General features: G+C 35.9%; 1 protein-coding gene across 8 annotated transcripts in view; it reads left to right on the top strand.

Annotated features, from left to right (window-relative positions):
- Positions 1 to 12,768, top strand: part of ATF7IP (activating transcription factor 7 interacting protein) — a 135,933-nt gene that overhangs the window by 69,999 nt on the left and 53,166 nt on the right. For all 8 annotated transcript variants that reach the window (XM_033222801.1, XM_033222796.1, XM_033222795.1 and 5 more), the window contains exons 5-6: positions 710 to 847; positions 9,778 to 9,843. In XM_033222801.1, the coding sequence (XP_033078692.1) occupies positions 710 to 847; positions 9,778 to 9,843 (204 nt within the window). The remainder of the gene's footprint in view (positions 1 to 709; positions 848 to 9,777; positions 9,844 to 12,768) is intronic.

Below are 12,768 nucleotides of genomic sequence, written 5' to 3'. Positions count from 1 at the left end.
TCAACTAGAGATAGAAATAATGAAAAATTCAGTATTTTATATGTTTTTCAACATGTATTCACAAACGTTTGTACAAATGCTTTTCTTAGGAATATTAAACTTCGATGATAACTAGTTTTTCAAGGTCTTATATATTTAAGGATGACATTTTACAATCAGTGTTTTAGGACAGCATTCTTTAATTAAAATATGGCATACATGTTTGCACTTTGTAGAAAAAAGAATAGTGTGGCAGTAGAAATTCTCAGTGTTGTTTTTTCCCCTAGTTTCTTTTTATTTGACGTATGGAGATAATAATGCCTATTCAGTCTTTCTTATAGAGCTGTTAGAATTATGAAGGTAGCTATGTGAAAAATTTTGAAAACTGAGGTTTCCTGAGAGTTTACTTCTTTAGAACAGTGTTACTCAAGTATGGTTCATGGATATGTGCCAGTGTCTTCGTTGTGGACCCACAATGAGAATATGGAAATTTTTCAAAAGTTTACTCTCTGGAAATTTTCTATTTTTAGTATGTGTTACCCTCTTAAAGTAGATTTTATATATATAAAAGTAGAGGATTTTAGCAGATAGTATTGTGTTACAGATTTTAGCATGTTTTATTCATTTAGTTAATTTATCGTTACTGTCTTCTTGGTACTTAAGAATATTTACTGTTTATTGCTTGTTGGAATGCCTTCTTGGCATAATGAAGGAATACTTGTTTCTTTAGGTTATACAGTGGTTGCTGGAAGAAAAATTGTGTGCGCTGCAGTGTGCTGTATTTGATAAGACTTTGGCAGAATTGAAAACACGAGTGGAAAAGATTGAATGTAACAAGAGGCATAAAACAGTTCTCACTGAACTACAGGTTTGTACATTGACTTGAATTGTACTCTGTCATTGTTTTTATAACTTATTTTCTGAGGTATATATTTGAGATTGACTATAATATACATTTAAATTCTAAATATAAGAAGTAAAAGGAGTTTGTTTAGTTTGCCAGGGCTGCTGTAAAGAAAGTGCAATAAACTGAGTGGTTTAAACAGTAGAAATATTTAGAAGTTGAAGATCAAGGTGTCAGTAGTGTAGGTTCTTTTTGAGGGCTGTGCTGTGAGGAAGAATCTGTTCTATGCCTTTACACTAACTTCTGTTGGTTTGCGGACAATTCTTTGACATTGTAGAAACATCACCCTGATCTCTGGCTTTATCTTTCATGGTGTTGTCCTTATATGTGTGTCTGTTTGTAAATTTCCCCTTTTTACAAGGACACCAGTCATTGGAGTAGGGGCCCACTATACTCCAACATAACTTCATCTTAACTAATTACCTTTGCAGTGACCTTTACAAATAAGGTCACAGTCTGAAATACTGGAAGTTTAGACTTCAATATGTGAACTTCTAGGGGACACAGTTCAAACCATAACAGAGACTCAGAAATTACTGGATCTAACTTAGTGCTTCATACTTTGTTTTCCAGTCACTAAAGGAAGGCTGTCATTTAGCTTGCTGTAATAAGTACTAAATAATATTTGTTAGGGATTCTTTTTATGTTAATCTACCTCCTTTCGTGGACCTTATGTTTTAAAGATGTTAGTTTAATAACACATATTTATTAATTCCTACTTTGCATTTTTTATTAAGTACAACTATATCTTAACATACAATACCAGAGCTTCTGGTCAGCTGAAATGAGCACATAGTAGTGTGCTGTAGTAATCTACTTTATTCCAAAGCTAAGAAGCTAGTATTTGAATCAGTACATTCATTCTGTCATAAGTAAATGTATGTTTCCTATTGGGTTATTTTATATATGAGCATATCCCAAAGATGCTGAGTGTTAAACCATGTGTAGGGCCTAATTTTGCAAATGAGGGAAAAGTGGCCCATAGAAGTTAAATCACTTTTTCCATTATGAATGAAATTTTAGCTAAATAGGATTAGAATTTAAGTGTATCTCCCAGACTGACCTAATTATTAAACTTCATTTTACTATTACTGTTCAAACTTTTGAATTAAATTTGAAAATGCTTGAAGATTTGAAAGAATACTTTTATTCATTGTTTCTCATCACACCCATGGGTGCAACTATGAAATTGTGTTTTTAAAACCTGAGTTTTTGGCTGGACGTAGTGGCTCACACCTGTGAGCTCAGCACTTTAGGAAGCCTAGGAGGGTCAATCTCTTGAGTCTAGGAGTTCGAGACCAGCCTGACCAATATGGTGAAACCCTGTCTCTACTAAAAATACAAAAAATTAGCCGGGTGTGGTAGTGCGTGCCTGTAGTCCCAGTTACTTGAGAGGCTGAGGCATAAGAATTGCTTGAACCCAGGAGGTGGAGGTTGTGGTGAGCTGAGATCGTGCTACTGCACTCTAGGCTGGGCAGCAGAGTGAGAATCTGTCTCCAAAATAAATATATACATACATACATACTAAAACCTGAGTTTTTGACACCTTTCATCTCACACATAAGGTGCAATCCAGATTTCTTTCTTTTTTTTTTTGAGACGGAGTCTCGCTCTGTCACCCAGGCTGGAGTGCAGTGGCCGGATCTCAGCTCACTGCAAGCTCCGTCTCCCGGGTTTACGCCATTCTCCTGCCTCAGCCTCCCGAGTAGCTGGGACTACAGGCGCCCGCCACCTCACCCGGCTAGTTTTTTGTCTTTTTTAGTAGAGACGGGGTTTCACCATGTTCGCCAGGATGGTCTCGATCTCCTGACCTCGTGATCCGCCCGTCTCGGCCTCCCAAAGTGCTGGGATTACAGGCTTGAGCCACCGCGCCTGGCCCAGATTTCTTAACATTTAAATTTGTATTTAGGTGTTGCTTGTAGTCTCAGAATTTGAATCTGTCTAACACCAAGCCAATCAGCTTCTCTGCAAATGTTCCTCTTACTGACAATTTCTGAATTCTTGGAAAACTCTTGCAGGAAAATCTTCCCATTGTTTCTCTTATTGGCAGCTCTTGAATTCTTGGAAACTGATCCCTCAGTCATTTCATATACACAGTGAGTTGCCAAGTTACAACTTGATTATTTCCTAGAAAAAAAAAAATCTCGATTCTTTTCACTTTTCATTAGGCCATCATTACCGAATTCCCTGAGTATAGTAACACCTTTTATATGAGCACTCTGGTACTAGTTTTTAACTTCTTGCTGGTCCTTCCAAAGCATTGTACTAATTTTTCTGAATACTGATTACTTCAGTCTCTTTATAGTCCAAGTTCCTCAATTGTGTACCAGTAAAACCAGTATTCATTTTTTACATTTTTAAATTTTAATCTCTTAGTTTTCAATCCACTTTTTCTAATATCCACCAGTTGCTTCACTGCCTACGGGGTACTATTAATGTTAATTGTATTTTGATACCAGGCTTTTGACTTCATATTGTTTCCTCTGTTCACGCACCCGTAATCATGTGACCTGACTGTATTATTTTTAAAATGTTACCAAGCCCAATTTAATTCCCATCTCTTTGTGTCTTGTTCCAGTGTTTTGTTTTTTTATGGAAATAAAATTCAGATACCAAACGGTTTTAAAGTATACAATTCATTGTTATTTAGTACATTCACAATTTTATACAACCACTATCGATCGCGTTTCAAAACATTTTTGTCAACTCAAAAGGAAACATTTTGCCCGTTAAACACTTGCTCTTCTTTTCCTCTTACACTAGCCCTTAGCAACCACTAACCTGCTGTCTCTATTGATTTACCTGTTTTGCATATTTCACATGCCTCTTTTCACTTAGCATGTTTTCCAGCTTAATCTGTGTTTGTAGCATGTATCAGTACTTCATTCCTTCTTAGGGCTAAATAATATTCCATTATGTGTGGTATATGCCACATTTTGTTTATGCATTCATCCTTTGAATGGCATTTGGGTTGTTCCTACTTTTAGCTATTGTGACTGATGCTGCTTTGAGCTTGTATACAAGTATTTGTTTGAATACTTGTTTTCAAATCTTTTAGGCGTATACCTAGGTATGGAATTGTGGGCCATATGGTAATTCTTTGTTTAACTTACTGAAGAATCACCCAACTGTTGTCCACAGTGGCTATACCATTTTCTGTTCCCACCAGCAACGTATGAGGGTTCCATTTCTCCACATCCTCACCAACACTTGTTATTTTTACTTTCATTTTTTTCTTATAGCATCAGAATGGTATGAAGTGGTGTCTCATTAGGGTTTTGATTTGTGTGTCCCTAATGATAAATGATGTTAATCATCTTTTCATGTGCTTGTTGATCAATCATATGTACTTATTTATAGAAATGCCTGTTAAAGTCCTTTGCCCATTTTTAGTTTGGATTTTTTGCCTTTTTGTTGTTGAGTTGTAAGAATTATTTGTATGTTCTGGATACCAAACTCTTTTTTTTTTTTTAACGTTTTTTTTTTAGAAGGAGTCTTGCTCTGTCACCAGGCTGGAGTGCAGTGTCACGATCTCAGCTCACTGCAAGCTTCGCCTCCCGGGCTCACACCATTCTCCTGCCTCAGCCTCCCATGCTGGGACTACAGGTGCCTGTCACCATGCCCAGCCAATTTTTTGTGTTTTTAGTAGAAATGGGGTTTCACTGTGTTAGCCAGGATGGTCTCGATCTCCTGACCTCATGATCTGCCCACCTCAGCCTCCCAAAGTGCTGGGATTACAGGTGTGAGCCACCGCGCCCGGCCCAGGATACCAACTCTTATTAGATATGTGATTGCAAATATTTTCTCCCATTCTGTAATTTGTCTACAACTTCTTAATAATGCCTTTTGTTGCACAAAAGTTTTAAATTTTGATGAAGTCTTGCAGGTGGTATATAGTTTGGTCATGATTTATTATCAGTCCCACCAATCTCTGCTTTTTAATCAGGGAGTTTATTTACATTTAAAGTAGTTACTAATAAGGAAAAACTTCTGCAGTTTGTCATTTCTTCTGTCTGATACCTTTTTTGTTTCTACTTTCTCCATTACTGCCTTGTTTTGCAATTGATTTTTTCCTAGCATATCATTTTGATTTCATCTTGTTTCTCTTCTTATATATATTTCTAGTTTTTTCCTTAGTGGTTACCCTTGGGATTACACTTAACATCTTAACTTTATAACAGTTAGGTTTGAATTAATATCTACTTATTTTCAATAGCATACAAAATCAAGTATCATTATGGTTGTGCTCTAGAGAGGGAAATATGTTTTTCTGATGTAGATACTACCCATGTAGCAATTGCTGGCAACTGTTCTACTGAAACTTTGCTGCCTGTTTTGCAGTGCGTACATATTTCAGCCCGATTTTGCCCTTCACTCTGCGTACAGTAACACTTAGCAAATCGAGTCCTGTTGTAACAAATATAAAGCATAGTGCACGACCATGAGAGGAGTTTGTTGAGATCTGTTGTGCTCATTTTGGCCAAATTTATGTGGTGTAGTTGGTTTGGAAATAAAACTTTCAATTCGTTCTTACTGCCTATTTCAGAACAATTTCCCATTAGCTAATATGATATTTTGACTTTTGGCTTAATAGGTTTTAGTATAATTATCTGGGGACAAATTGTTCAGTTGAATACATCTGAGACAAATTATTCTATTGGTCTGATAAGTCTTTGACCTAGAATTAAAATAAGTACAAATAAACTGCACAAGGATTAGAAAAGAAGACAAGATCCAGAAGAGATTCTTTTAAGAACATTTGTATGTTAACAACTTTGTACCAATGAAATCTGTTGTATATAAAAAGGAAGCAGGAGGCCGGTTGCGATGGCTCATGCTTGTAATCCCAGCACTCTGGGAGACTGAGACAGGTGGATCAGCTGAGGTCAGGAGTTTGAGACCAGCCTGGCCAACATAGTGATGAAATCCCGTCTCTACTACAAATACAAAAATTAGCCTGGCGTGATGGCACATGCCTGTAATCGCAGCTACTAGCAAGGCTGAGGGAAGAGAATCTCTTGAACCCGGGAGGTAGAAGTTGGAATTAGCCGAAATTGTGCCCCTGCATTCCAGCCTGGGCAACAGAACGAGACTGTGTCTCAGAAAAGGAATCAGGAAAGCTAGATTTTGAGGAACTCTATCAAAACTGTAGTCAAAGATTTATTTCTGAAGAAGTCATGGAACCCAGAAAGCTTTGCCGGATAATTCTGGCAAGTCATTGAGGAACAGATAATTCTTGTGTGATGTAAACTGTTTCAGGGTATGGAGAAAGATGAGATGTCCATTTGATGAAGTAAGCCCATCTGTGAAACCTCTAGTGCAAGAAGAGAAAAAAACATAGTTTAGTTTTATTCCCCAGCATAGATTTCTCCTATGAATGCAAGCCTGGTTCCGTATTAACAATTATATGTCACTCTGCTAATGTAAGAAAGATGAAAAACAGTATGATCATCTCACTATATGCCAAATCCGGATTTGTTAAAATTTACTGGTCATTCGTGGAAAACATAGGGGGTAAATACCTTGAGTCTCTTAAAGGGTTGCTTTCAGAAACCTGTTGTAAATATCATGTTTAATAATGGATTATTGGAAATATATCTACTAAAGTTGAGAATGAGACAATGCCTATTAATAGACGCTGCTATTTAGAGATTTGGTATTAGTCTTGGGCAATACAATGAGACAGGAAAAAGAAATGAGTAACAATTGGTAAGTGGGAACCCAGTACAATTCAGTTGACAAACGGTTGAATGAAGAAGGAAATACAGCAACTACCTCATATAAGAACAACATATTCTAATAGTTCTCCTTACATCAACAATAACCAATTAGAAAACATAATGAGAAAAAGGTTTCACATATGGTAGTTATTTAAAAATGAGTAAGCACTTAAGAATAAATTATTAAGACCATTATGAAGAAAAAGGACAGAACAAGAAAACAGGAGTCAATAGTACTATGCTCTTAGATAGGAGGACTTGATTCCTCTCAAATCACAGTATAGTTCAAATTCATAATACTCGGAATTTCAACTAGATTTCTTACGGAAATGGAAAAGCTGTCAGCACACTCTGGAATATAACATTCCATTGGTTATGATTTAGAAAATGCCATTTTAAGTAGATTTAACTGAAAATGTGTATTTTACTTTTTCCTTTCAACCTCGGCTCCTGTTCCCTATCAGTGAAGTAAGTTTATGACAGCCTAATACGGAGACAGTTTTAAATAATAGAAACTGTGGGTCTGTTTATTCAGTTGCTTTTATGAGCAGCAATATTTTGTTATAGGCCAACCTAGATGTTAAGGAAACCTTCTTGTAGACAGAGTTATTTCCTAAAGGTACATATGCAATGAAATTCTTGGTTTGTCTAGTTTCCCAAGTAAAACCCAATGTGATAGAGTATTACTTTCCTGGAGTTACAAAAATGACTTGTTTATTCATTTTTTAAAAATGTCTCAGAATATTTACCAGAATAGCCATTCTTAAACACAGTATGGCAGATATTTTGAATTATAATTTAAAAAGAATTGTACAGCTTCCTATGTAAAAACAAAAAGGCTGCTCTTTGATTTTTCTGTTTTATAATATTACATATCAGAAAACTATAAATCAGTGTCCACATTTTGAGTTTGTTTTTCTGCTACTGGTTTCATTTTTAAAATGATAATTGTTTTAAAAAAGAGTTTGAATACTACAGATCTATACGATGTGAAAGTGAGGTCCTTAGTTCACTTTCTTTCCCACTTTCTGCCAATCATAGCTTCCGGGGGTGACTACTTTTAACCTTGGAATGTATCCTTGTAGATCTTTTTCTATACATGTAACATATACAAGATGATTTTGGGGGGGGGGGCTTAAGTAAAAATAGAATAATAACATTATACATACTGTGTAATTTATAGTATAACCACCTAGATAATTTTTTTTTTTTGAGACAGAGTCTCACTCTGTCATCCAGGCCGGAGTGCAGTGGCGCGATCTTGGCTCACTGCAGCCTCTGCCTCCTGGATTCAAGCAATTCTCCTGCCTCAGCCTCCCGAATAGCTGGGACTACAGGCGTGCGCCACCACACCTGGCTAAGTTTTGTATTTTTAGTAGAGATGGGGTTTCACCATTTTGGCCAGGCTGGTCTTGAACTCCTGACCTTGTGATCCACCCGTCTCGGCCTCCCAAAGTGCTGGTATTACAGGTGTGAGCCACTGCACCTGGCCCCACCTAGGTAATTTGACTAAAGGAAATTGACATTCTCGCATAAGTTGGGGTACAGAAAATACCATCCACTTCCCATATACCTTTCTTTTCTTTTTTTCTTTTTTTTTTTTTTTGAGAGAGAGTTTTGCTTTGTCACCCATCCACCCACCTTGGCCTTCCAAAGTGTTGGGATTACAGGCGTGAGCCACTGCACCATATACCTTTTTAGAAAGTTATATGAGATATTTTAGTTATCAGAAAGGTAAATCCATATTAAGGACGTGAAATTATGCTTTATGATCTTGGGCCTTAATAACATGCATAAATAACTAAGTCCTTAGGAGAATCTTTACCTTTGAGAGTCATAGGTAACTGATTGCCTAGGCTGTAATATTGGACTTAAGCACATTTTAAGATTTGGTGTCTCCTCTAGAAGTGACTGCTTTCTGAAAGAAACTTTAAAAGTAAATCATAACTTTTTCTCATTTTTATGAAATGAATGCCCTTATTGGATAAAAGAAATTCTCTGGCAGAGCTCTTCCTTAGGTAGGGCCTCATGAATACACTCAGAAGTGTAATTTTCTAGAAAATGTGTTTAATTTAAAATGGCTTCAGCAGCAGCAGCAACAGAAACGGTTGAATATTACGTCTATGCTTAGTAAAAGACTGAAAGGAAATACAACCAAATATTCATGTGGTGAAATGATTATTTTTATTTTTGTTCTGCTTTTTTTTCTCTCAGATTTCCTTTCAATATGTGTTTGGGCAAAATATGTGATCAGGGAGTTTATATAAGCACAACAAATGATTAATAACCTCACTGACCATGTTGACACAAAGTAATGGGTTTTTTTGTTTGTTTTTTGTTTTTTGGTTTTTTTTGAGACAGAGTCTCACTCTGTTGCCCAGGCTTGAGTGCAGTGGTGCCATCTTGGCTCACTGCAACCTCTGTCTCCTGGATTCAAGCTATTCTCCTGCTTCAACCTCCTGAGTAGCTAGGATTACAGGCACGCATCACCATGGCTAATTTTTGTAATTTTAGTAGAGATGGGGTTTCACCATTTTGGCCAGGCTGGTCTCGAACTCCTGACCTCAGGTGATCCACCCACCTCGGCCTCCTAAAGTGCTGGGATTACAGGTGTGAGCCACAATGCCTAGCCAAGGTAACGTTTTTATCACATTATTAAAGATTAACAGAATATGTAATTTAATTTGTGAAAAAGTAATATATGAACATTCATCTACACTTCTGTTAAAAGTGTCACAGTAAAGCCTATACATCCATCCATATGTAGTATTGGCAAGGGATCTTTTATGACTTACAGATATGTCTACTTTATAATTCTCGGTGAGAAAATCAAGTGTGATTACAACTGTGTTAAAAAAATAACAAAACACAGGCTTACATAATCAGGAATGTACTGGTAAGTGAGCAACACTCACAGTTAGAGGAAGAAATAGGCTAACCTAATTAAGAGTGTTTACATCTGAGTATTGAATTTAGGGGTCACTTAGTTTTAGTCATAACTGTATTTTCCAAGTGTATATTTTATAATCAGCTTAATTTATTTTCTTTGCTCAGCTGTCTTCTGAGGATCCTGCTTTCTACAGGTTTCTTGTTATATATTTATGGTTTTTTTTTTTTTTAATGCTATAATACCATTTGATTTCCATTCATTTTTGTCTTTTTTTTTTTTTTCAGGCCAAGATAGCCAGGTTAACCAAACGCTTTGAAGCAGCCAAAGAAGATCTTAAGAAAAGACATGAAGTAAAGTTTTCTATTCTTGCGTAATTAATATTTAGCTCTCTAAGTGGTAATCTTAGGAAATGCTGAATTAGGAGGAAACTCTGTATTACAAATCTGAAATTTGCTTTCATACTGTGTACTCCTGTGTGTAATTTGTGGGCCTACAGCCCTAGAACTAATGAACCCCGTTCAAATCCTCATTTACTATTTCCATATATCAACATTTATATTTTATTTTAGGTTGTGCAATTCTTTTTTCTTTTTTTTTGAGATGAAGTCTCTCTGTCACCCAGACTGGAGTGCAGTGGCACCATGTTTGTTCACTGCAGCCTCCGCCTCACGAGTTCAATTGATTCTCCTGCCTCAGCCTCCCAAGTACCTGGGATTACAGGTGCCCACCACCATGCCAGACTGATTTTTGTATTTCTAGTAGAGACAGGGTTTCACCATGTTGGCCAGGCTGGTCTCGAACTCCCAACCTCAGGTGTCCATCTACCTTGGCCTCCCAAAGTGCTGGGATTACAGACATGAGCCTTTATGCCTGGCCCCTTAGGTTATGCAATTCTTGAAGCTGTATTTTCTGTCTATCTGTAAAATTAGGCTTCAGGGATTTGTCTTACCTTGTTTCTTTCATTTTGCATTCTTGTCAGTTTCCCAGTATGGTCTCTTACTATTTTCCCCAAAGTATTTTAGTATTCTACTGCCTGTAGTGTTCCTGTTCTTCCCTTTCTTCCCCATGTAGTCAGTCCTCTTATGCTTTAATTGTAATATACAGAGATTATAGTAAGTCACTTCATTGCCTTAAACAGTTTGAATATTTTTTAAAGTATACAATTAAGTCCAAACATTATAGCATAAATTGACTTCCATAGTCTGGCTTTTGCTTTTTGTTGTTTCCTTCATTTTTCCTTTGTTTATAATTTTGCTACTCTTCTGTTATTTCCTTTATTATTCATATTTTAATATAGTCTTTGTATATTGCATTATAGTTTTTAGTTGGATTTATTTTCTTTTCCTACTGAATTTTGTTTTTAATTTTTTTATTTGAACAAGTTCCATTTCTTCATCTTGATAGTTCCATTATCTGGCACATAGTACGTTGCCAATACCAATAAATAGTAATCATTTTTCCTAGAGGTTTTCTGTACTGATGCATGTTCATATATTCTTTCCTGTTTTTGCAGCGACAGTACGTAGAGCCGTATGAACTCTTCCCCTAGCTTCACCGAGTGGTGAAATCTTATCACTATAGTACAGTATCAAAGTGAAGAAATTGACAATTTTGTTAAGTAGTTTATAGACTTAACAGTTTTTTTTACCAGTTTTTACATGTCTATGTAAAAATTCATTGTTGCATGCATGTCTGTTTGTGAGTGTTTATGCTTCCATATGCAGTTTGATCACATGTATAGATTTATGTAGCCCCCATCACAGTCAAGATATAAAATTGTTACATCACCATAAGTGGATTCCCTCATGCTACCCTTTTGTGGTTTTATTTTTTTTATTGTTTGATCTGTCAATGGACGTTTGGGCCATTATTATCTTTGGGCTATTTTGAATAATGCTGCAGTGTACATGGGAGCGCAGCTATCTCTTCGAGATCCTGTTTTTAATTCTTTTGCATATATACGCAAAAGAGGAATTACTAGGTTGTATGGTAATACCTTTGGATATTTGAGGAGCCCCTATTCTGTTCTTCATAGAGGCTGTACCATTTCACATTTATACCAGTAATGCTCAAGAGTTCCAGATTGCCCAAAACCTCACTAACGTGTTATTTTCTCTTCTTTTGATAGTGACCATCCTCATGGATGTATGTGATACCTCATTATGGTTTTGATTTGCATTCCTCTAATGACTAGTGATGTTGAACATCTTTTCATATGCTTGTTGGCCATTTATATATCTCCTTTGGAGAAAAATCTCTTCAGGTTCTTTACCTATTTTTAAATCAAGTTCCTTATTTTTGTTGTTATTACTAAGTTGTAGGCATTCGTTATATATGCTGAATATTGACCCTTATATAAATTATTTGCAACTTTTTTGCATTATTTGTTTCCTTTTCTCTTGTTTCCTTTCATAGACAGAAGTTTGATGCAGTCCTGTTTATTTTTGCTTTTCTTACCTGTGCTATTAGTGTCATGTACAAAAGAATCATTGCCAAATCTAATGTCATGAAACTTTTTCCCTGTGTTTTCTTGTAGGAATTTTTTAGTTTTAGGTCTTACATTTAAATCTTTAGTCAATTTTGAGTTAATTTTTATATATTTTGTAAGAGTCCATCTTCATTCTCTTGCATGTATATATCTAGTTTTCCCAGCACCATTTATTAAAGAGGCTGTCCTTGTCCCATTGTGTGGTTTAGGCAGTTTTGTTGAAGATCATTTGACCATATATGTGAGTTTATTTCTAAGCTCTCTATTCAGTTCCTTTGGTCTCTGTCTATTTTTGTGCCAGCACCTCACTTTTTTCGATTACTGTAGCTTTGTAATATATTTTGTGTGGTTCCCCCACCCCCTACCCCCTTGGCCAACTTAACTTAGCCTAATATGTAATACGTTTTCAAATCAGGAAGTATGAAACCTCCAGATTTGTTCTTTTTCAAATTGTTTTGGCAATTCAAAATCCTTTGAGATTCCATATGAATTTTAGGATTTTTTTCTGGAAAAAAACAAAAACAAAACCCACTATTGCAATATTGATAGGGATTGCACTGAATCTGCAGGTTGCTTTGGGTAATACAGATATTTTAACAATAAGAAGTCTCCCAATCCTTGAACACAGGATGTCTTTTCACTTATTTGTGTCTTTAAACTTTTTCCAACATTGTTTTGTAGTTTTTGTTGTATAATTGTTTTCTCCCTTTGTTAAGTGTATTCCTAAGTATTTTATTCTTTTTGATGCTATTGTAAATTATATTGTTCATTTCTTTTTTGTATTTTT

This window comes from Trachypithecus francoisi, unplaced genomic scaffold (genome assembly GCF_009764315.1).
Source record: "Trachypithecus francoisi isolate TF-2019V2 unplaced genomic scaffold, Tfra_2.0 Lachesis_group11, whole genome shotgun sequence".
Classification (NCBI taxonomy): domain Eukaryota; kingdom Metazoa; phylum Chordata; class Mammalia; order Primates; family Cercopithecidae; genus Trachypithecus; species Trachypithecus francoisi.
Note: the sequence above shows the minus strand (reverse complement) of the source record. Positions and strands in the feature narration are given on the sequence as shown.